General features: G+C 45.8%; 3 protein-coding genes across 3 annotated transcripts; 2 read left to right on the top strand and 1 right to left on the bottom strand.

Moving 5' to 3' along the window:
- Positions 1-204: 204 nt before the first annotated feature.
- SAP18 (Sin3A associated protein 18) lies at positions 205-4359 on the top strand. Its single transcript, XM_068144144.1, has 4 exons — positions 205-318; positions 490-599; positions 2825-2947; positions 3864-4359. Exons 1-4 carry the CDS (start codon positions 247-249, stop codon positions 4018-4020), a joined length of 462 nt encoding a protein of 153 aa, XP_068000245.1. The 5' UTR covers positions 205-246; the 3' UTR covers positions 4021-4359.
- A 5707-nt stretch (positions 4360-10066) lies between these two features.
- SKA3 (spindle and kinetochore associated complex subunit 3) lies at positions 10067-22673 on the bottom strand. The gene is made up of 9 exons (XM_068144132.1): positions 22407-22673; positions 21117-21181; positions 19506-19671; positions 17990-18416; positions 16312-16412; positions 14169-14356; positions 13798-14010; positions 13507-13625; positions 10067-12191 (listed from the first exon to the last, which is right to left on the bottom strand). The coding sequence occupies exons 1-8, from the start codon at positions 22507-22509 to the stop codon at positions 13542-13544; spliced, it is 1347 nt and encodes a 448-aa protein (XP_068000233.1). The 5' UTR covers positions 22510-22673; the 3' UTR covers positions 10067-12191; positions 13507-13541.
- A 142-nt stretch (positions 22674-22815) lies between these two features.
- MRPL57 (mitochondrial ribosomal protein L57) lies at positions 22816-24547 on the top strand. Its single transcript, XM_068144120.1, has 2 exons — positions 22816-22873; positions 24077-24547. The coding sequence occupies exon 2, from the start codon at positions 24082-24084 to the stop codon at positions 24391-24393; it is 312 nt and encodes a 103-aa protein (XP_068000221.1). The 5' UTR covers positions 22816-22873; positions 24077-24081; the 3' UTR covers positions 24394-24547.
- Positions 24548-24758: the final 211 nt, after the last annotated feature.

The following is a 24758-nucleotide window of genomic DNA, read 5'->3' as shown; positions in this document are numbered from 1 at the left end:
GCGCACAGCTACAGCCCACGGCCGCATCTTCTCCCCTCCTGCAAACACCTCTCAGCGCCGCGGCCGCAAGCCTTGCCCCGCCGCAGCCACGCCTGCCAAACCCCTCCCTCTGCCCTCGCATCTCCCCCGCCCCGCCCGTGCGCATGCGCCGCCTCCACGTCCAGCACCGCCCCCGCGCGGCCGCAGTCGCACACTCGCTTCTCTCGCGAGATCTGGGGCGTCCGGCCGTTTGTGTGGTGGGGCAAGATGGCGGTGGAGTCGCGGGTCACGCAGGAGGAGATTAAGAAGGAGCCGGAGAAGCCGATTGACCGGGAGAAGGTGCTGGAGGGGTTGCTGCGCGCTTCTTGCGCCGCTCGCGGCCGGGGCATGGCGGGTAGCGGGAAGCGGGGAAGGAACGGGTACCACGACGCCATAACGCGTTTGGCTGGGGGGGAGGGGTGAGGGCGTTGTGGGTGGCGAGTGGGCGCTCAACCTCGCCCCGTCCCGCAGACGTGCCCGCTGCTGCTTCGCGTCTTCACCACCAACAATGGGCGGCACCATCGTATGGACGAGTTCTCCCGTGGCAACGTGCCCTCCAGCGAGCTGCAGATCTACACCTGGTGAGTGTGCGGCGGCCTGGGCCTCTCCACCCAGCCATCGGGCGCGGCGGCGAGCGGGGCCCTGCGGGCGGCAGCTCCGGGTAGTATCGAGAAATTTGCCTGGCTTTGGCTCCTCTGGCTCATGCTTGGCTGCAAGAACGAGCTCCATAAGCCTTGCTTAAAGCGGGAAACGAGGGGAGGTTCTCATGAGGGCAGTTGTGCGCTCAGCTGTGGTGGCAGGTCCGCGGGGAAGGGCAGCTGCCCCTGAGCGCTTCTGCCTGCAGCCGTGGTGTCTGGGGAAGGGCAGCGTGAGCTAAGAGTTGGTTGCCGCAGACTGAAACTCAGTGCAGTTGAATTTCCCGATTACTGATGCATGTAATAAGAGGCTGATGCTGTGGCATGTCTTTGGCTATCACAACGGATATGTCCAATGCAGAGGCTAGTAAATGATTACATTTTGTTCCAACCGCCTCATTTTTTTCGGTATAGAATAGAATTAACCAGGTTGGAAAAGACCTTTGAGATTGAGTCCAACCTATCATCCAACACTCTATAATCAACTAAACCATGGCACCACGTGCCTCATCCAGTCTTTTCCTAAAGACCTCGAGTGATGGTGACTCCACCACCTCCCTGGGCAGCCCATTCCAGTGGCCAATCACTCTCTCTGTGAAGAACTTCTTCCTAACATCCAGCCTAAACCTCCCCTGGCGCAGCTTGAGACTGTGTCCTCTTGTTCTGGTGCTGGTTGCCTGGGAGAAGAGACCAACCTCCACCTGTCTACAACCTCCCTTCAGGTAGTTGTAGAGAGCAATAAGGTCTCCCCGAGCCTCCTCTTCTCCAGGCTAAGCAGCCCCAGCTCCCTCAGTCTCTCCTCACAGGGCTTGTGTTCCAAACCCCTCCCCAGCTTTGTTGCCCTTCTCTGGGCATGTTCCAGCAAGTCAACATCTTTCCTAAACTGTGGGGCCCAGAACTGGACCCAGGACTCAAGGTGTTGCCTATCCAGTGCTGAGTACAGGGGCACAGTGACTTCCCTGCTCTGGAAGGCTTGAAGCGGTATGTGAATGGTGTGTTGGTGTGAGTCAGAGCTTCTTGAAAGCGAAGTGTTGATGTTTGCATAGTCAGGTAGCAGTGCTCTAACAGAGAGCTGCTTTTTAGGGTTTTCAGATTTACTTTAGGGAACTGCTTTGGTCTGTATTGCAAAACATGTCAGGTTTTGTTTATGGTGTTTCAGAGAATGCTTTTGAAAGTGAGTTATGGTGCTTTTTAAGTCTTATTTTCCCTTCAAGGTGTTTGTTAGGGTTATAACACTTATGTTGTATGGCTGAATAAATCCATTTTTGTGGCTAGCAAAGCACACAGTTCTAATTTACTTCTTAATGAGATTTATGGACTCAGTCCAATCTATTGATGGTGTCAGAGCTGTTTGCCATCTGCAGAAGTCAGAATGGGCATTGTCTGTCAACACACTGTTCTTTGGTTGACTGAAGCTTGGAGTGACTGTACAGTCTGTAATTAGAGCTGCTTTAGTTGTGATGATTGAGTCCTTTTGTTCTGCTGTTTCTAGAAGTCAGCTTTAGCCTTGGTCTGGGTGAAGGCTGGGAGAAGGAGGAGTGCTGCCTGCTAGGGCAGAAATGGAAGTCTTGATGGAAATGGAAAACACTACTAATGTTTTCATCTGTTTTGTTGGTTTTATTTACGCTTCCTCTAATACTCAGTAAACTCTTCTAACACAGCTGTCAACTTAAGACAAGGAAACTCTTACACTGTTCATTCTATAAATGCATTAACTCATTTTAACAAAGGCTGGCCCCCACTGTTTACATGGGGACTTTTCTGAGAGAACTGGAAAAGCAGATGTTGAAGCTTAGGTGGAGGCAATTTGTCTTAATATTGGAATAAGATGGAAGTTAGAGGCTGTGTTTGCACTAGACCACATTGCCTCTGGAGTACAGTAAATGGTGAAATCTCCCAGATGCTACAATCAATAACTGGAGCAACTTCTTGTCACTTGATCATCAGTTCAAAATGTATTGTTTGGAATTGTGTAGTTGTGAAATCAGTGGCTTGCTGTGTAGCTGAAATGGCTAACATCTAACTCATTCTTCGGGCATCAGCAGGAAGTGTGTAAAGGCAAGGAAATGTGTGGCAGAGTTGTTGCAGTATACGGATCTGAAGGGGGAAGCTTTTTCTCTTGCTGATGTGTTTCAGAAGGTGAACCTCTTTGGTTTGTTTGTTTACCCTAGGATGGATGCAACTCTGAAAGAACTGACCAGCTTAGTGAAGGAAGTTTACCCAGAAGCACGGAAGAAGGGCACGCACTTCAATTTTGCAATTGTTTTTACAGATCTCAAGAGGCCTGGATATAGGTAAATGCTGTTTCTTTCCCAGCTTAATAGATGGTGTCAGGCACTGGAGCAGTAAATTATGTTTCAGTAACACTGATTTTAAAGTTCAGAACCCACATGATAACAGACTGCTACAAACTTTGACTTTTGCTTAGTGACCATCATTAATTGTGTTCCTGTGTGCTTGGAAGCTTTGGTTGCTGTATTGGCAACCAGTCAGGAGACAGACCTGCAGCTCAAGATAAGGCTTTGTTTCTGCTGATACAAGGTGTGATAGGCCTTGCAGCTGGGAACACATTTGAATTTTAGCAGTGATCTTGTTGCTAACCTCTGTCAGCTACCCCTGCATAGTATCATAGTATCAGTCAGGGTTGGAAAGGACCACAAGGATCATCTAGTTCCGACCCCCCTGCCATGGGCAGGGACACCCCACACTAGGTCAGGCTGGCCAGAGCCTCATCCAGCCTGGTCTAAAACACCTCCAGGGATGGGGCCTCAACCACCTCCCTGGACAACCCATTCCAGTGCTTCACCTCTCTCATGGTGAAGAACTTCCTCCTCACATCCAGCCTGAATCTCCCCACCTCCAGCTGCATTCCGTTTCCCCTAGTCCTATATGTCCTGGTCTGTCATCTCTGGGTTCTTTTTCTGGATCTATATGGGAGGGAGCAGGGGTTTCTCTCCAATGCACAACTTAGCATGGTAGAAGGTTCTCCTACCCCACTGCCACCTTAGAAAGAGGATTCACAGTGTAGGTTTTCTTTGTGCATTTGGTACTGGAGAGAGAGACCCCAGCATCCAGTGCATACAGCTGAATATCCGTCCAGTGCAGAAGATGGCATGGGAAGATTGTCACAACCCGACTACAGTTTCTCTTTCAAACTTCCAGAGAGATTGATGTCTGACAACTAAATTGCTTTTTCTCTCCTACCTGCAGGGTGAAGGAGATTGGTAGCACCATGTCAGGCAGGAAGGGCACAGATGATTCCATGACGTTGCAGTCTCAGAAATTCCAGATAGGAGACTACCTGGATATAGCAATTACTCCTCCGAACCGCGCACCGCCCCCATCGAGCCGCATGAGACCATACTAAAGTGTTGCTCCTTTGTATGACTACACCTTCTGTTTATTCCTACTTGCTGTTCTAAAGCAGGCTTATTTTTGGTTTTGCTTTTGTTGCTGAGCAGGAACACCTGAAGACAAAGCTGAAGCATCAGAAATGAACGTTTAACTTTCCAACCTTAACTTTTAGTTCCTTTAGAAGAAACACTTAACCTTTAGCAGTGCCATCATCCTGTCCCTGATTGCTGTAGTTTGAGCACTAAGTTGGTGTCTGGCGTTTCAAGATTTCCATATAACACCACCAGAAGGATTACAGGTATCTGTAGTTCTGTCTTGCTTGGAATAAAGATTGATGTTGTTTCTCTTTTGATAGTGTGGTGCTGGTTGGTTTTGTCTGGTGGGTTTTTGTTGGTGGCTTTTTTAAAATGGATTTGTGCAGAGAAATTCAGAAGTTAGCTTTTAAGCAGAAGTAGAAATTGAAGAAGGGTCAAAGCCTTCATCTGGGGTTATTGAGTAGGGAGGTAAGTGGTTAAGAGGCTTTTGGCTTCCAGAACTCTAAGGAAGGTGAGTCCTGTAGTCTGTTTCTGTTAGGTCATCTATTGAATGCATACAAATTTGGACCCTACTCTGATCATTCTGAGCTTGACAAATCTCACTCTGTAGCCCTCCATGAGATGGCTTTTCACTAATGCTTGCAGCTTATACTGAGTACCAGTTTCTCAATTTACTGTAGTTTTTGGGTCTTGGGGCAAAGCTAGGGAGCTGTGAGTTGTCAGGGTTCAGGGATGTTTCATATTAAGTTACTGATTGAAGATTGAGGGTGTGATGGATGTCAAGAGGAAAGGGTAGTTACAGTTCTCAGTTGTCCATGGGGAACCTGGATGGCTGGTCTGTATAATGTTGCCTGGAGAATGAAGGTCCTGCCCCATCTCCTGGCAAATCCTGTCGGGCAGGATGGAGTTTGTGACTTCCTTTAGCTCAGTGCTTACCAGTTGTGTCACTGCAGGGGGAGATATTGAGACAGGCACGTGTCTCCTGTCTGAGCGGGATCCAGCTGTCCTTGGGCTATGAGCCTCTGCCAGCTGACCATGAGCATCCAGCTGGTCTGGAGAGAGCCAGGTGCTTCTTTTCTGCATGTTGTGTCCCTGTGTGCTGAGAGGCCTTAGCAGATCAGAGGCTAAGCCTGAAGTAAGTGTTCTGTCTTCTGAGGACAAGGTACGTCTTCTCATGAGCTCTGACTACGTTTTTTTTCTCTCAGGAGTCCCTAGGTATGGTACAGCCTGAGGGCTGAGTTCTGCCTGTAGTTCACCTTTTGTCTGTCTCCCTTCTCTGGCTTCTCTCTTAGGGAGTTACTGTTTTAGCCTTCATTAATGTTTTTTGTTTGCAGAATTAAATGCATCTGAGTCACTTTTTTTCCCCAAGACAGGAGGCTGAAAAGTGCACCCCACACTTATTTCAAGGGTGCCCAAGAAAATATAATCTAAATGCTTCTTTAAAAAGGACTGAGCTTGGGAGTGGCAATGGAGCTGGTCTAGTGTGGCCATAAGTGGGATGGGTGGGATGTTTAGCCAGGGTGAAGGGGATGCTCTCCATGATACTGCTGCTGTGAGGAGCCCATGTGTCCTAACAGCTTGGCAATTTCTGTGTCACTAGGAGTAGGTTTGTTCAGACTTGGGGCCCTTACTGCCTGTGTGCTGGATCATGACCATCAGATCAGCAGTGCAATTTTTTTTGTCATCTTGCAGACCTGAGTGGACAAAAAAGTGGTGAAGCACTGCAGCAAGTTGCCTAGAGAGGTGGTAGAAGCCCCATCCCTGGAAATGTTCAAGGCCCCGTTGGACAGGGCTCTGAGGAGTCTTACCTCGTTGATGATATCTGCTCACTGTAGAGAGGTTAGATTGAATTACCTTTACCAACCTAAAGCATTCTATAAGACCACTGCTAAGTGGCTGGTATGCCACAGGGATCATCAGGCAGCCAAGTGAGTGAGGTGAGTTGTACAGTAACTAGCATATAACTACACAATTGCACAGCCTCCCACCGAAGGCAGGGGCAGACCTGCCCTTAGGGTTACATGTGAAGATGGGCATTGCCTCACTTTGTGTCCTGGGTTTTGCTTTGTGTTTAAGGATAATTCTCATGTAGTCAATATATAAGGCAACAGCAGCAAGTGAGCTTCTCTGTGACTCAGCTGCTCTGGGAAGGGGGCTTGGCTGTGCTGCTGCAGTGGGAGATGAGATGTGGCTCAGTGGCAGCTTGTTGCCTGCCCAGCCTGGCGCAAGTCTTCACACACCTCAGAAAAAGAGGACCACTACCTGGCAAAATCAGCAGGAAGTGAATGTGCAGAACTGCCTTCAGTAGAAAATACTTGACTGCTTATGTGTAGAGTTAGCATGACTGGCGTGGAAGTAAAAGCCTCAGCTGACCTTACCCCAGTTGCTTTGGGGTGAACATCTCAAGAAAGGTAATGCAGAAATGAAGAGTGTTCAACTTTATGTACCTATTTTTATGGGAAAAGACATTTCAGACATCAGTGTAGCTGGGGTCAGGGGCTCCCTGCCTCAGAAATCCACTGTGCAGTCAAGGCCAATGGCAGCAGTTTTAAACTCAGCCCTGGGGATAGAGTGAGCAGCTATGAAAGCAGACAGCAGCAGGGTACAGCCATCCAGATGTCGCAAGAGGTGGAATGATAAAGGAAAACTTGTCATCTGCTGAACTCCTATTGCATAGGAGGGCATTCACTGACAGTTGCAAGGGTTGTGTGTCTCTTGAAGCCATTGTTAAAGCTGAGGATGCATGTCAGTCCTTATAAAGAGCAAAGCATGTGCAGAGCAGAGGTTCAGGGAAATGAAATCATGGTCTCAAAACAGTGCCCAGAAAGCAAGGCGGTGCAGACAATACTAGATCCAGATCCACAGGACTTGTTTTATTTGCTTTGCAAACAAAGCAATCCTTGATGAGGAATCTCCATGCCTCATCAAGGATTTTTCTCCTCTTCTTTTTGGACGCTGAAGGCCTCAAGAGACACAACTCTTTCATGTCTTCACTTTTTCATCAGCAACCCACCCCTCCAAAGCTCGCTATCTCCCCCCTGCATAGGGCAAAACATGAGGGTGAGTTTTCAAAAATGGTTTCCTGACTTCATAATTGCTCAGAGGCAGCCCCCTCACACAGCACCCCAGACAGCAGGCAGCTCCTGCCTCCTCCAGGGATGCTGCAGCTACACACACTCATGCATGTCTCCAGCTCCTGTGATCACTGGCCCTCCCAGCTGCAACTATGAGCTGGGATCCCTGGCAGGGCCTGGAGAAGAGCCCCAAACCCTCTCTGTGGGATGCAGCACGCTCACATGAACCCTGCTATGGAACCAAGGCTCCTTTCCCTAATTTATCTTTTTTTATCCTCAGTGGCAGTTACTGCAAGCTGCTCTGCTCCCATAGGTATGGCTTCATGTTTCTGTATTCCTTCTCGAGTGCCTTTCCTGCCTGTCCAGGTGTGGCTCATTGTCAAGGATTCTCTTCTCTGCTTCCTCAGGCAAACTTTGGTCTTAAAACTAATTTTTTTCCCTCCTTTTATCCACCTAAACCACTGGGGTCTTCAGTTTAATAAATACAGAAAGGTATGGCAAAAGTGTTATTTTTTTCACACCAAGAAACCCTTCACAACTAGCTTGGTACACTGTACATAGGTGTTGCTGCTGCTGTTGATCTGTCTGACTAGAGCTGGTGTAGAGGCTTAAGCCTTGCTTTACAGCCCTAGTCAAAAGCAGGATCAGCCCTGATACAGCAGGAAAACATTAAGTGCTATCAGCAAGTTCTCTTGCAATGGAAAGCTTAGGTCTCAGAAACTGTTGTGTCAGAGCAGATGAACAACAGCCATGGTCATGTTCAAAGAACAGCTGAACTACAACCTGCCAAAACCAAAGCAATCCAATTACCTCTGCTCTTGTCTCAGCCTCATGTCTAGACATTACAGCAGATCAGCTGGGTTCAAAAATAGCACTGGTTCCTCTGACAACAGGACCCTGAGGAACATGAATGGTAAAACACCCATGTTGTGCTGTGCACAGCAGGCACTGCAGCCAGCCAGGACCTGTGATGAGAAGCAGTGCCTGGCTAGTGCACTGGGACAAGGTGCTGGAGATAAAGTGGCTAAGGGCTGGGTTCAGAGGGGCTGGGGTGTCCAAGACCCTCCCTGGGGTATTTCCAGTCTCCCAGAACTGACAGGCTTAGGTAGATATCCTTGCCCAATACCTCACTTGACCTCTAACATTTAGCAAGAAAATCCAGTGAATGCTGCAAGTGACAGCTTCAAAGGCACTTCTGGTTAAGGTCCTCCTAGTGAGGAATGAATTCCCCCCTTTGTGCTTCAGACAAACATATCTTCAGGCTTGAGAGACTTGGGGATCTTTAACAGGGGCCCAAAACTATACCTGGCCTAGACCACCCTGTCTGAATCCAAAGTTTACTCAAGTCTTGGTGCATGTTTTGAGAGATCTGCCAGCACAAGACTGCTAAGCAAGAGATAGAACTAAGCATAACTGATCCTTTTGTTTCTAGGTTTCTGCTGAGGTTTTCTAGCTGAAAGCCATGGAGTACATGCCCATGCTTCAGAGAACAAGATAGGAAAGCCCCAACAGTGGTTCTAGGTAGGGCATTTGAAGAACAGTATCAGGCACACAATAGTCCCACACCACAGGCAGCTGGGGCTGTGCACTCTTCCACAGTCCTTGCCTAGCCTGGGGGCTGCTGGCAAGCATGCCACACACTCTTGTTGCTTTTGGTTAAGACCTGCACTGGAGAGCAGTCCTGAAAGGGAGGATGCTTGAAAGGAAGAAAAACACAAAAGTACTAAAGGTTTGAAACACAGCCCCACTAGCACTGCATCACCACAGCAAACATAGCTAGGAACAAATTGCAGCACTCTGCCCATCTAGGGCCCTCTCCCAGGGGTGAGGCTTAGTGTAGTAGCTATATTCCTTCCAGTCTACTTCATGCACAACCACCCAAGAAATTTTCCCAGGGAGAATAAGGGGGGGATTTGGGAGCAGGACTGATGTATCCTGAAGAGGAATTGCTTCAGCTATCATGGAAGCACTCACAGAACAGCTTCAGGGAACTGTACCAAAGCAACTGGCAGACAGAATGTAAGTCACAGGCCTGGCTCCCATTTGCCCTATACTTTCCCTTCTCTTGCCTCAACTCTTGTCAGTGCCCTTGCTGGTGAGCAGTGATTTGGGTCAACCCATAGAGCCTATTGTCAGTTTAACCTTATAAAACAACAATTAGTTCATGATGGTTGGGCAAGGACCACGGGCTTCCCCTGCAGCAATGCAACTGAGGATGTGGCACCTGCAGCTGGGGTAAGGAAAGGTGGGACCGTGCAGCAAGGCCTTAGATTGGTTTACAACTGCATAAGCAATCATTAGGGAGCATAACCAGAAGGCTTTAAGCCAGGAATACATTATATCAAAAATTATGACAGTATTTGAACACCTCTTTTCTGGGTAGTCTGCAACTTACCCTTGATCTCTTTCCAGGAGAGACACTTGTGTAGCAGAGCATCTTCTTCTACAGACCATTTCCTCTATGTGCTATTTTAAAAACGGCTCTTTGACAAGATCAAAGACATTTGCAGAAGTGGTTATTACTGTTACAACAGCACAAAGTTTCACATTTAAATTGATAAATAATAGAGGCAGCACTGACTTAAGTCTTCCTGGTAGGCTGTATTCCTGGGGCCTAATGCAGTGTGGCTACTGGATGTTGTCACCATTCCTTATAAATGCCTTATTACTGTCCCTTGGGGAACTCCCAAAACAGAAGGCAGCTCCAAAAACAGAAGGTACTCCCAAAACAGAAGGCAGCTCCAACATCAGCTACAGCTGTTGACAGAAGACATGCACCCACCATGGAACATCTGAATAATGACAACAGGGACCAAGGCAAGTATCACGTCCTACAGAATGCTTACAGAAAAAAGAAGCATCCATGATGCTTTAGAGAACCAAGGAGCCTGGACTCCATTTGTTGCTCTACTGCTTCATAAAGACATCAGTGAAAGCACAGTGGGAGGGACTGTGTGATGCTTGTCATTTATCCATTTGACAGCCAGCAGGGAAGTTTCACTTCACTGTGAGACCTGTATTTGTGTTTAACCTCAGGCGACATATTTCTAAGCGAAGAGCACGCTGACCACCTTAGGAGACTTCCTGGGCAGAAGTATCAGGATGATTCTTCGACAACAAATGGGATTAGGGAAAGAACTTATTAGCTGACTCACTCACTCAAATAATAATAAAAAAGATTAAATACCAGAGGAAATAAAGAAGAAAAGGACTGCAGTGCAATGAACACTGAACACCCAGCCCAGACTGCATTTTTAAAACCACTTTGCAGAGCTACAGCATTTGCCACTTATTTAGCTGTTTATCTAAACTACACTTCCCCACAGGCCAGTGCTGTTAGCAGATTCAGCCCCCAACAATCCACCATGTAACTTTCAGGTTATTTTGCTTTATTCCCACTCTGACATGTCAATTTAGTGAGCAGCAGGACATGCCTTTCTTCAGCAGCAATACCGGATTAAGTGGAGTTTTACCTTCCTCTCTTTGCTACATCCTTGATTGTTACAGTGTTTGAACTTGTGCCATTTATCAGCTGGCCATGGAGCCACCTACACATGAGAACTGACCTCTGTAGGAGCAAAAACCCCAAACTAATCCATCCCCAGCACTCCAAAATGAACAAAACTTCCCCTCTCCATCTATTTTGGACACAGATCAGTTTCCAATACTGTTCATGCTCTTCCCTCCTCTACCTCCAATAATCAAACTATTGCTAAAGTAGTACCTAAAAGATATTTTGTATCTTGAAGTATTAACTGAATCCCTTTCCTGTTATATAACAAAATAGCTAGGAAATGTCTCAGAAAAAGGTTTAATAGGCAAGAAAAACAATGCAGGTAGCCCCCAGTGAGAACCCCAGCAGGGCTAGGTACAACTCTACAGTTCCCTAGTGGGGAAAAAGGATAGTGGAATGAAGTCTTGCCATGTTTAGGGAAAAGCCATTTACAGGCTCTTTTGGGAATTTCATTAATTGGAGGCAAGGGGGAATACAACAATGTTCATGACACTAGGGCTGCTTGTTCTGTTTCATGTTAAGTGGAGTCTTCTGGGATATCTGGTTTGCTTCATGGCAAGAAAGCAGCCAAGAAGTGCTATGGAGGGAGAACACGAGCTATGAAACTCCTCCAGCTTAGTATTGGTAAATCTGCCTGGCTGAGAGGTTCTTGCTCTGGAGCAGAATTCTTTGTGCCTTCTTAAGACCACAAATTTCCACAGCTAGGATTCAGTCTAAGTGGTGTTATTCTGGCAGAATGGTGGAAGCAGGCCTGGCCTTTAGTCCCTGAAGGAGCTGGGTTAGACCAAGTAAGTCTTTTCCTAGTAGGAAACGGTTAGGTTTCCAAGTAGCCACCCACAATACAACACAGATTTATTTAGCAGTTAAAAGCACTGATCAAGCGCAAATACCCACACACAATACACATATTTTAAAACAGAAGCTATCACAGAAAATGACTGTGTGCTCAGGCCAGAAGTACTACAAAACAAACTTCTCCAGTTAAGTTGATGTACACTTATTCTGGAGGATGACTGGAATAGCAGGAAACTAGCTCCGTCACCCATTAGGTTTTAGCCAGAGCAAGTAAACCTAAGCACCAGGAGAGATACTTCAGGGCACCTCCAGCTGTCTTTATGTTGTGAGAACTTGAAGTAGAGGTGCATATTACACTTACCCCAGTCTCCTGGAACAGTCTTTCCTTCTCACGTGTTGCATGCTGGCCCTCATCTAAATAACAGAATTTTAGCCATCACAGGAAGACTGTGTACAGCTGGTAAGAGTAGTTCTTGGAATCACTATAAAGAATTGCTGACACTGTAAAGTGCAAACTGGCTCCAAATAAAGGATAAGGAGATGGGATTTCTTGTGGACAGAAGTACAATCTCTACCAGAAAAACAATCCTAATCACTATGACTACTAGATACCAAAATATTGCCAAAAGGCTCTTTCCTCCCACCAGTAACTTCTTTTGGGTTTTGAGCTTATGATGATTCAGTGGCAAGTTCCATGAATGTGAACGTCCAAACACAAACTTCAGCTTGAGGTCAGATGTTTGCCTTGAAAAATCCAGGATATTCTCTGCAAATAGATCCAGAAGGGTTCATGAACTTATTGTCTCAATCATCTTTAGAATTAGTAGAAGACACACTATCAACATTTTTTCTGTTTTTTACTCTTGAAAAGAATAAAAGAAGAGTCAGGTAAAATAATAGCATAGTTCTACTGGATTACTCCAAGTGGATTCCAACTCCAAACTCACTTTTATCAGCCTCATTCTGGGCTGTTAGTGATTATTATTTGACTCCGTGCATGTTCCTTGTGCTGACCCCAAGTTTAATAGATAATCAATACACAACATTTACATCACATTGAATTTGGAATATCTACACTTGATCAACATGTCACAAAACCCTCTCTCAATTCAAGTGGGTCATATTTTTTCAAACTACTGCTCCACTGTCTAAAGAGTAGTCCTATTTATTGCAGGCTAACTCCAGCTCATGTGTTGTTCATGACGTGGTTGTGCGTTTCAAAGAACTTGGGTTTTGCCAAAGCAGCTGTGAAATTGGTTGTCTCACTTAAATTGTTTTCTCCAATCTCTTAGTGTTATTACATAGATTCATAGAATCAACAAGGTTGGAAAAGACCTCAAAGATCATCAAGTCCAACCTGCCACCCAGCACCTCATGACTACTAGACCACGGCACCAAGTGCCATGTCCAATCCCCTCTCGAACACCTCCAGGGATGGTGACTCCACCACCTCCCTGGGCAGCACATTCCAATGGCTAACAACTCTCTCTGTGAAGAACTTTCTCCTCACCTCGAGCCTAAACTTCCCCTGGTGCAGCTTGAGACTGTGTCCTCTCATTCTGGTGCTGGTTGCCTGGGAGAAGAGACCAACTCCCTCCTGGCTACAACCTCCCTTCAGGTAGTTGTAGATAGCAATAAGGTCTCCCCTGAGCCTCCTCTTCTCCAGGCTAAACAATCCCAGCTCCCTTAGCCTCTCCTCACAGGGCTTGTGCTTGAGGCCTCTCACCAGCTTTGCTGCCCTTCCCTGGACACATTCAAATTTACTCTTGACACATAGATTTACTCTGAAGAAAGCACTCAGTGCTACTTTGATTTTACAGATACAACAGTAAAAAAAAATAATCTACCCTATTTTTTTCTTTTCTTTTAAATCTGGCACAACTAAACTACACAATCCATTATAATATTTGTTCTTCACAATAAAGGCAGTCAGATATCATGCAAAAAATAGTTTAGTCACAGCAGTAAGAGCTACTTAGGTAGCTGAAAAGCAAGTAGCTGCATGAATTTCATAATGCATTAAAACACTTCTGGAGCTTCTCCAAATTAAATTACTTGACCAAATGTGTAAAAGTTAATACCTGTTCTCTTTGTTGCACTATTGGTGAAATCACTTTCATATCTTGTAGTACTTCCTGCCTTGGTCTCCGTTTTCCTTGTCTGTAGAAGAGTCTACTTTATGGTTATACTTGGACAAAATCTAGAGGAATTAAAAGGTAATGAAAGCAGCATTACAGTTTATATATTTTCACTAAGCAGCAGAGATTTTACTTTTTGAAGAAAAAAGGCTTAATAGAATTAACCTCTTTTCATGTTACTGTTTTAATATTAAAACTATTTAGAGGGGGGGTGGAAAAAGTATATTAGCTAACCTGTAGGACATCATCTGGTATCCTTGTTAATTCTGGAGGTGGAGGAGTATCGAGTAATTCATCATAGGATTTTATTTTGGGAGGAGAAGGGTCTCCAAAATGTTTAAGATAGTTGTCAGACCTCACAGCAAAAGGAATTCTATCCTCCTTGGGTTTTTTATTTGTTGTATCTTTCTTTGTCGCTGACTGCATCTTTTCCCTCTGCAGTACTTGCTGCAAAAGAAGTTTTAAATGCCTTCAGTTAAAGTAGTTATAAAATTACCATTAGAGAGATTTTCTACAGTGAGATAAGAAAAAGTAACACTGGAATGAAAAACTGCTTATGGTAAAAAAAAAAGTGTGAGAGGATGTTCAAAACTGGTGTTTACTACCTCAGCTTCTCTTACTAGCCATCTTGTTTCAAAATCTGGGCATCGCGGTGTTTCTGTCTGACTAGGAGGAGGCAGCTCACTTGTCCCTGGTGACCTTGAGGATACTGCACTATTTGTTTTGGGAGAGAGCTTTACATCAGGAGTGCAGAACACAAATATCATAGGAGAAGTCATCCAGTCAGCTGCTGCTGTCAAGGGAGGAGAAATAAAAATAAGTGTATACATACATAAGCATAAGTACTATTAGTCACAGTGCCCCAGTTTAGTTTTCTAAGTCTGTTAGCTTTTCATAGATTTCCCTACTCTGATACTCCTGTATCATTTTAGCTGACATTTTCAGTATGAAGAACCAACCATAGGACAGAACTGCATAAAAGCAGCAAATGCAAAGAAAAAAAGCAATAAATCCAGTCCATTACTAAAATTAACTGGAAAAGCCCAACTAAAGCATTGCCTTAGCTTCTCAAATATTCAGTTACCACTATGTTGGCCACAAGATATTCTCCTGTTTTCAAGAGAACATACTCAGTTACCTCTCAAAGAGGTTTTAGCACTGCCTTGTTAAGCTCTTTGAAAGCAGTTTCTTTCCCATCCTTAAACAGATCTAATGGGTAGTCTCAGAAGGAAAAAACCCAAAAAACTAAGTTGGCAAACGAGAGATTTTATTTGAAGTAAAGATAAGTTGCAATTATAAAGTTGTGGATCCCTTTGGATAATTCTGGACAGGTAAGAGTAGAAGAATGAGCAAAGATTTATGCTCACAGTATCACAGCATAACTTAGGTTGGAAAGGACCTCGAGGATCATCGAGTCCAACCTATCAACACAGACCTCATGACTAGACCATGGCACCAAGTGCCACGTCCAATCTCCTCTTGAACGCCTCCAGGGACGGCGACTCAACCACCACCCTGGGCAGCCCATTCCAATGACGAATGACTCACTCGATGAAGAACTTCCTCCTCACCGAGTCTAAACCTCCTCCTAGGCCTCCTCTTCTCCAGGCTAAACAATCCCAGCTCCCTCAGCCTCTCCTCATAGGGCTTGTGTTCAAGGCCTCTCCCCAGTCTTGTTGCCCTTCTCTGGACACATTCAAGTGTCTCGATGTCCTTCTTAAACTGAGGGGCCCAGAACTGGACACAGTACTCAAGGTGCAGCCTAACCAATGCAGAGTACAGGGGCACAATGACTTCCTTGCTCCTGCTGGCCACACTATTCCTAATGCAGGCCAGGATGCCATTGGCCCTCTTGGCTGCCTGGGCACACTGCTGGCTCATATTCAGGCTGCTGTCGAGCAGCACCCCCAGGTCCCTTTCTGTTTGGGAGCTCTCCAGCCACTCTGACCCCAGCCTGTAGCTCTGCATGGGATTGCTGTAGCCAAAGTGCAGCACTCGGCACTCAGGTGGGAAACTTTTCCGCAGAACAAAAGTATTTTTTTTAGACATTACTACTAACTGACTGAGTCTGGATTAACAGGAAACATAGTTTAGAAGTTTGGTGTGTGTTTACAATGCATTTACAGCAGGAGCAGGGAGGTCATTCTGCCCCTGTACACTGCACTGGTTAGGCCACACCTCGAGTCCTGTGTCCAGTTCTGGGCCCCTCAGTTTAGGAAGGATGTTGACTTGCTGGAACGAGTCCAGAGAAGGGCAACAAAGCTGGGGAGGGGCTTGGAACACAAGCCCTGTGAGGAAAGACTGAGGGAGCTGGGATTGCTTAGCCTGGAGAAGGGGAGACTCAGGGGTGACCTTATTACTCTCTACAACTACCTGAAGGGAAGTTGTAGACAGGCGGAGGTTGGTCTCTTCTCCCAGGCAGCCAGTACCAGAACAAGAGGACACAGTCTCAGGCTGCACCAGGGGAGGTTTAGGTTGGATGTTAGGAAGAAGTTCTCCACAGAGAGAGTGATTGCCCATTGGAATGGGCTGCCTGGGGAGGTAGTGGAGTCACCATCATTGGAGGCTTTCAGGAGGAGACTTGATGGGGTGCTTGGTGCCGTGGGTTAGTTGTTTAGGTGGGTTGGATTGGTTGATGGGTTGGAGGCGATGATCTTGAAGGTCTCTTCCAACCTGGTTTATTCTACATGTGAATTATGAAAAAGAAAAAGAGCACAGGTATATTTATTTAAAGGATTTTTAACTTACCATTCTCACTTGGCACCTTCTGTTTTGGCTTAGGAGTAACCACGATTCCCCTGGGTGTCATTTCTCCTATTTTCGTTTCATGATCAACATTTTTAACGAACCTGAAAAATCAAAATCCTCAATTAGCTCTCAAAACCCTCTCCAAAGGAAACAAACAAGCAGAAGAGAAGGGAGGGGGAAAAAAGAAGGGAAGAAGAATAAATAAAAGGTTACCACCATCACCACCACCAGTAGTGTGTCCAGGTCAGGGTAGGATAACTATTTTTTGTCCCAGGTGGTCAGTTTGGTGTTAGAGGTACAGTCCATTTTACTTTGAATTATCCGTTGCCTACAAAATCCTGAATGAGAAACTGAAATCCTTTTGGGCTTTTAATCTGCTAACACTACTGTGAACACTAAAAGGTTTTAAAATCAGTTTTAAAGTTTAGAGCAGACTGCTTCTGCTGCTCACTAGCTGACTTCAGAGAGGGAAGCCATTTAACAGTATTCCAGGAAGCTGCAATTTAGAAACTCTATATATATAGTCATGCTGCTTCAGTGGAAGGAGGGAACAGGTAGTTAAGAGACAAGCACACCTAAGAAGTGGAAGCTTACCTAAACTCCACACAAATATATAAGGAAATTATTTTAAATGCTTTAGAAGTTATCTTAATGATAAGAGCCAGATTTAGAGCTTCCCTACAAAAAGCCTCAGCTTAAAAACCCAAAAACCATAAACTTGAGGCAGTGTATTTTACTTAAATGAACATACCTCAAATCTTGAGTTAAAAACTCATGAATTCTTCAAGTCAGTTTTGCTTTACAAATGTTATGGATACCTAAAGCCATATGAATTTTAGTTTTTACAAGGCAGAAGAACAAGCATAATAATAATCACTTCGTTCAGATGCTTTCCTTTCCCCCTCCCCCTTCTTTTCTTTCCTAATTACTTCTGTGTTTCAGATTTGTAGTACATGCATCAAAATATATTGGTTTTTTTTCCACCTGGTTCAAAACTAAAAACTTGAAGAACAAAGTTGGAGGCTACTAAATATTTTAAGAACTTTGAGATGAGCTTTTAAAGTGGTTTTCACACAATGCACAGCTGCTAGACAGAGTTCAGCTAGGTACAAGACCCCTCTGGCACAAGCAAGGAATATAAAGGGCTGTCTCCAAGGTCAGAACTATTACTTACTTACTACTTACCAGGCTAAATGATCCCAGCTCCCTCAGCCTCTCCTCGCAGGGCTTGTGCTCCAAACCCCTCCCCAGCTTTGTTGCCCTTCTCTGGACATGTTCCATCAAGTCAACATCTTTCCTAAACTGAGGGGTCCAGAACTGGACACAGTACTCGAGGTGTGGCCTAACCAGTCCTGAGTACAGGGGCACAATGACTTCCCTACTCCTGCTGGCCACACTGCTCCTGATCCAGGCTAGAATGCCATTGGGGCCTGGGCACACTGCTGGCTCATGTTCAGCCTACTATCGACCAGTACCCCCAGGTCCCTTTCTGCCTGGCCGCTCTGCCCCCAGCCTGTAGCACTGCATGGGGTTCTTGTGGCCAATGCGTAGAACCCGGCACTCAGACATGGGACTCACACGCTTGAAGAAGAGGAATAGCAGCCAGATATTAGTACAGAGAGAAGAAACTACAGAAAATTCCATAGAGAAACAATCTGAACTTAAGTAATGTACTCACTTTGTGACTGCCTGAGCAGTTTTCTGAATAAGTGACATGGTGTAATCTTCATTCATGCACATGGTATGTTCGCTAATGCCAAAGTGTTCAAGCTTTGGTGTCGCACACTCATAATCTTCCATTCTCAGCCTACATTTAGGTGTTTTGGGCAAAACAGAAGGAGCTGGTGCTTTCAGCGGAGTCCTGCTATTTGAATCATGTTCTTGACATGCTTTTGTTTGGGGTTGTTCTTCCACTGCACTCCAAGGCCTGGAGAAAGCGTATTGTGAAAGACCAAAATCAGAAAGCTGGGGCTCACGCAGCAGGTCTTTGGGCACCAGCGGCTTCTCAGGACAAGCTGGAAGATGATGTGCATCATCTGCTTCCTCTCCATCAGATTTATTCTGGACAGACACCGCCGAACAACTGTTAACTTCTTCCTTCTCTTCTGTTTGAGGAATGTAATAATAATTACAAAACTGTCAGAAGTTTCCCCTTATGAAACAAACTGGGACCTCCCCACCAATTTGAATGTTAAAAAAATCTATTGGTGTAATAAAAAGATTCCTTGTTTCATTTTAAAGCACTGAACCTGAAGCAATGTTATGCTTTAAACCCCAATAGCAACTACCTACCATGCAGCTGCTCACTTACTCCTCTCCCTTCCCTGTGGGATGGGAAGATGAACTGAAAAAAAGAACTCGTGGGTTGAGATAAGAAATGTATTTAACTAAAATATAATAACTAGAATTAGAATTAACCAGGTTGGAAAAGACCTTTGAGCTCATCGAGTCCAACCTACCACCCAACACCATCTAATCAACTAAACCATGGCACCAAGCACCCCATCCAGTCTCTTCCTAAACACCTCCAGTGACTCCACCATCTCTCTGGGCAGCACATTCCAATGGCCAATCACTCTTTCTATGAAGAACTTCTTCCTAACATCCAGCCTAAACCCCCCCTGGCGCAGCTTGAGACTGTGTCCTCTAAATAGTAATGAAAAGTAACAAAACAGAGGAATAAAGCAGACAGATGATACACCCCTTCAATGATCAAGATGATACTGCTTGCCATGCACCACCTAATCCCCATACATGCTTCTCTTATCCCATTGGTGCTGCAGGGCATATGATGTTAATATTTTCTCTTTGGTGATATGTTAATAGAATCATTATGTGTAAATACCAACGAATTCAGGTGCAGCTACAGCAGTTTACCATGTATAAGAAATGGAAGCAGTGTAAGTCTCTGGGTTAGGAAGACACATTTGCTAACATGCTTTCTGAATACAACTATTACTGGAACAAAAAACACCCCATGGCAGGAGATCTGACTTTTAAGTTTGTATTTTGGATTTGTTTATGGCACCAATCACAACAGAATCCTTCATGCTCTGGATATTATTATAAAGTAAATAACAGAGATGCACCTGATCTCTCTCAGTTCATGGAAATAGACACAAAGATCAAGAGAAAGAGAAACATTTCACAAAGTTACATTTGTCTTCATAAACTTTATGGCCAAGCAATATTACCTGTAGAGTTTCTGACAGGTGGATTGTAGCTGCATTTCTGGAACAGCTCTCTTATTTTTCTAAGATTGGATGCGTTTCTTTGCATCAGCATTTCATTTTCCTTCATAAAATCATAAATTGCTTGTTTTGAAGAGTAACTCTTCTCAAGAGTGGCATTAAAGTCTTCCTTTGGGGGCAGAGGAAGGGAAGGGAAACACAGAAATACTTATTTTCAGATCACCACATGGCAGTTGTTTACACATGAAGCGTTTTGTGAATAAGAGCTGAGGACTGCACTTCAGATGAGGCTAAGCAGCAAATGTATGCCTTTATCTGTGTGTGAAAACTAGGTTACCAAATATCTGAGACATATAGGGCATAAGTGTACATAACATTTTGAAAAGCTACACTAAGAATATTTTTAGAATAAACCAGGTTGGAAGAGACCTTCAAGATCATCGCATCCAACCCATCAACCAATCCAACCCACCTAAACAACTAACCCATGGCACCAAGCACCCCATCAAGTCTCCTCCTGAACACCTCCAACGACAGCGACTCCCCCACCTCCCCAGGCAGCCTATTCCAATGGGCAATCACTCTCTCTGTATAGAACTTCTTCCTAACATCCAACCTAAACCTCCCCTGGCACAGCCTGAGACTGTGTCCTCTTGTTCTGGTACTGGCTGCCTAGGAGAAGAGACCAACATCCGCCTGTCTACACTGTAACTCCTTACTGACAACCTCCCAAAAATGTAAGCTTTTACTCCATAAAAAGAGATAACAGCAATTAATTCAGACTCTTATTCTCTGCATACAATCAACACAGACCAGACAGTAAACCTTAAATTTATACCCTAGCTTCTTTCAATTGTTTCTATAGCCCATTTCTCCTACTTCTGTCAAAGAAATAAAGAACACTATTCACAAGCTTAACTGAGTAGTGGCTGAAGGTATTGACCCTTCTGTGAAGATTTATACTCACAGTATCACAGTATAACTAAGGTTGGAAATGACCTTGAGGATCATCGAGTCCAACCTATCAACACAGACCCCATGACTAGACCATGGCACCAAGTGCCACATCCAATCCCCTCTTGGACGCCTCCAGGGACGGTGACTCCACCACCTCCCTGGGCAGCCCGTTCCAATGACAAACAACTCGCTCGGTGAAGAACTTTCTCCTCACCTCAAGTCTAAACCTCCCCTGGCGCAGCTTGAGACTGTGTCCCCTTGTTCTGGTGCTGGTTGCCTTGTTTTATTCTTAGTGCCAGTCACTGATCAGAAACAATCACAACTCTTCTCCAGGGAGCTGCTGCTCCTGTCCTTCTCCCCAATACCTGTGCCTTGGCACAGCTACAGCTTCCCTGTTACCTTTGTCCTCTTCTGATCTGAGTGAGTGGCAACAGTGAGTGCAAACTAACAAATAATGCTAAATCTACTGGAAGTCACTCAAACGTTTTTGGGCACTCCCCTGACATTCACTGCCATTATGAGGACTTAGAGGTAAATTAATAAATCAAAGGTCAGAACTGCAGACTAATAGCTGTATTGTGCTTAATGATTAAAAGAAGTTTCATGAACAACCCCCCCCCCTGCCAAATTTTTCAAGGAAATGGCTTAAGACAATACCTTCAGAGTCTTGATTTCACTATGGAGGTCATGCAAGATGTTTACTGGAGATTCATCTTCATAGTCTTTGACATGCAAATTCACAAAAAAGCATTAGGAGAGAAAAAAAGAGAGAGCAGTATTTTAGTATACATCAGAACATAATCTCCTACATTAGAGATGCTGAAGTCACGTTAGAGGAAGAGACAAGACTGAGGAAACCAAGGAGAAACTCGCTCCTGTTGAATACCTTGCACAGCATGAGCCTGCTAAGGGCACAGAAATTGCATTGGCTTCCATTTTACCATTGCAGCTAACGTTGTGAAACATTGTCCACAGCAGATGTTGCTACAGGGCTATCAATGATCATTTATGCTACATTTTTACCCTTAAAGAGCTTGAATGTGAAACAATAATGAAAGTAGAAAAGAAGTTGTATAGACACCACGGAAAAAGACACATCAACAAAAAGCTTAATTCTTGCCTTTTGTTTGCACGTGGGCAGATGTTGATATTGTTCACTCACACATCCATCAGGTGTAAAAAAAAAACAAATAGTAAAATCAAGGTTAATGTAAACAGTGTGAAAGAAGACACCTGCTATGTGACAGGGCGTAGCACAGCAAGAAATCCTACCAGAAGCTTGAGCTACCTGTGCAGAAGGAAAACAAGCCCTGCAAATGCGTTTTCCTGCCTCTATTCACGAAGAGTAAATCCCCATTCATCCTGTGGTGAAAGCTCACCTACACACTCACAAAGGCATTTGGAAGGGGCTGCCCAAGGAGGTGGTGGAATCATCATTCCTGAAGGTATTTAAAAGACGTGGGGATGTGGTATTTTGGGACCTAGTTTAGTGGTAGTAGCTCAGCAGTAGTGGTGGGGTCTAGGCGAGCAGTTGGACGTGGTGATCTCAAAGGTCTCTTCCAGCTTCAACAGTTCTAGGATTCTACGAAAGGACCTCAGAGACAGTGAGAGTGTGAGCCCAAATAATACCCTGCCGAGCTACTCCCAGGCCCATCCTCGGAGCCATCATCCCACTCGGAGCTCCCTCGGAGCTCATCCACACTTGGCTATGGCAGGCGGGCAGGAACCCAAATCCATGACTGCCAAGGAACAACCGCCTCCAGAGCCATCACCCCTAGCATCCCGGCGTGGCACCGATCACCGAGAGCTACTCTCCAGATCAGCTTCCAGACTCGGGGTCCCTGTCCGGTGGGAGGGACACGCCTGAGGGAGCCCCGGAGCAGGGCTGCCACCGTAGGAGCAAGGGCCGCCCTCAGCCTCTGGGGACGAGGCGAGTCCTGCGCTTACCCGTGTCCTCTCTGCGTAAGGCCTGGTCGAGCTCCCTGGCCTTCTTCTCTAGCCGAAGGCACAGGTTGCGCAGCTCACTGAAGAAGCCCTTGGACACGTCCATCGCCCACGGGCAAGGGGAGCAGTCGAGGGACAGAGCCACCGGGCTAGGGTCGCCTAGAGCCCCCCGAATCGCATCAGACACGTGAACGGCCGTCAACAGCTGCCCAGGAGCGGGCTGGGAGCGACCCAGTATAGAAAAGGGGAAAGCCGGGCCGGTGTAGGCCGCATCCTAGCCGCAAGGACGGTTATTACCCGCCGGCCGCTTCGAACCGCCCGCGGCGCGCGGCCCATTGGCGGCGCGGGGCCCCGCCCGTCGCGCAAGCTCTCGCGAGATAGGCCGCTTGCTATCGCCCCCCCCCCCCCCCCCCCCCCCCGCCATCTTGCCGTGACGGTGGGGGCTGGAGCTGAAGCCGCGGCTGGAGTGGGTGAGTGAGGGTGGAGGAGAGAAGGGGCCCGCTAAGTACAGGACTTAGAGCGCTACTGTGGCCTCTCGCACTGCTTCTTTGCTCTGGGCGCGGCGTGGCTCTTGGCAGATTGGCCTCGGTCTCGCTCGGGGCGGCCTAGCCCTAAACCGGGAGATAACCCTGGTGGGGAACCAGTAGCGCTCCGCCCTGCAGGCCGAACCCCTTCTAGAGCTGGCGGGTGTCCAGCTGCCAGTGTAGCTCTTGTGGCACCGGAGAGCCCCTGTGGGCAGCCGTGTCGTGTCGCGCGTCCGCCTCGATTCCTGCCGAGGCAGCAGCGGCTGCAGGGCGACGGGCACCTCTGCCGTGCCCTCGCCTGCCCTGCCGGAAGGGGACTGGATACCGAGGCAGCAATGGGCCTGCGAAACCCGACAGCTTCACTTCTGAAGTGAATCAGAGCGCAGCATTAGCGTGCAGTTGCACCAAGGGAATGGGTTATGGCAGGGCAGCCTTTCTCGACGTTAGTACGGGTTTATGCCGTGTTAAAGTACCTGACTGACCTATTCATTGATGAATATGCTATGTAATTAGAAACCGAGGAGTTAGACATGTTTAGGACTAATAAACAGGTTAATGAAGAACAGGTATGTCACATCTAAACGTAGCTTTGCCTTTCTTACCTCTGTTAGAGCTGTGTAATGTGTTGGAAACTGTATTCATGCTTTCTATATACGCTAGTTCGTCTAACACAGGATATTGTTTTTTCTCCACAAACCAGAGTTCCCTTAGTTAAATTACAAGACTAGGTAATTGTATACCAATAAGCTTACAGAGAGGCTGCAGTTCAAAACAGTAAATACTGAGGAAAGGCCTTATCTAGATGCAGAAGATAGACTCGGATGTGCCCCGTGTTAGCAGTTAGTTATTTGAAGAGGAAACAAAGTGACTCTTCTGTTACAGTAGCTGGGACTGGATTTTTCATAAATGATTTAGGAAGTCCATGCATTAATATCAGTGCAAAGATAACCCAGTAAACTCTGTAGCTAAAAGAAGATTTATGTTTGTCTGGTCTTAAGTTTCCAGTACGCCTGTCATTATACTGCCTGGGTGGTGTTTGGTTGTATCAGATTCTGAGCTTCAGACTTCACTTAGCTAAAAAGCAGTGGAGTGTGTGCAGTTTTTGGTTGTTTCTCGTTAGATTTTTAACTCATTTCATTTTCTTTTGAGGCGTGATGTTTTTAACAACAGTACTGCTCCGCAAGAGAATTCCTGGAAAACAATGGATCGGAAAGTACAGGCGCCCAAGAGTGGTTACCCTTTCAATGAAGCAAGCAATGGTCCGAAGGCTGGAAATCGAGGCAGAGAATGAATATTGGCTGAGTCGACCTTACCTGACACGAGAACAGGAGCACAAGCACAATACAGAAGGGAGACAAGCAAGATGGGAAGCCTTCAAAAGCCGGATGATGTCCAAGGCCCCTGAGCATAGATACATCAGTGATGATTTGAACCACTTAAATGTGACAAAAAGGTGGACATCTTGAATAATACAGCACGTTTTTATTTGGTGTGTGTTACACACTACAGTGGGATCTACTGTTGTACCTATTACGGTAGTTTTGTAGTTGAATATAGCAATGGTGGATGACAAATGAGACTGCTACAGTATGTAAGATCTTCCATTAAAAGTAGTCCTACAGAACAAGTATGTGTTTTCTTGTCACTGTCTCCTTAGAAAAGGAAGGTCTTTTTGTGGCTCTGCTGTCTGCCTGCCTTGTGTTCTTCAGGGGTTTTGTATGAAACAGCCTGAGTTACAAAGTACAGTGAGAAATGATTTGAACTAACTATGACTTCACAAATTTTCTTTGAAAAGCTAGGGGAACAGACCTGTTCTGTTTAAAGGGATTGT

Source organism: Melanerpes formicivorus, unplaced genomic scaffold, assembly GCF_026170545.1.
Source record: "Melanerpes formicivorus ecotype bairdi unplaced genomic scaffold, bMelFor1.0.p_v2 SCAF_1, whole genome shotgun sequence".
NCBI classification, from domain to species: Eukaryota; Metazoa; Chordata; class Aves; order Piciformes; family Picidae; genus Melanerpes; species Melanerpes formicivorus.
This window is presented reverse-complemented; position numbering and strand designations above follow the sequence as displayed.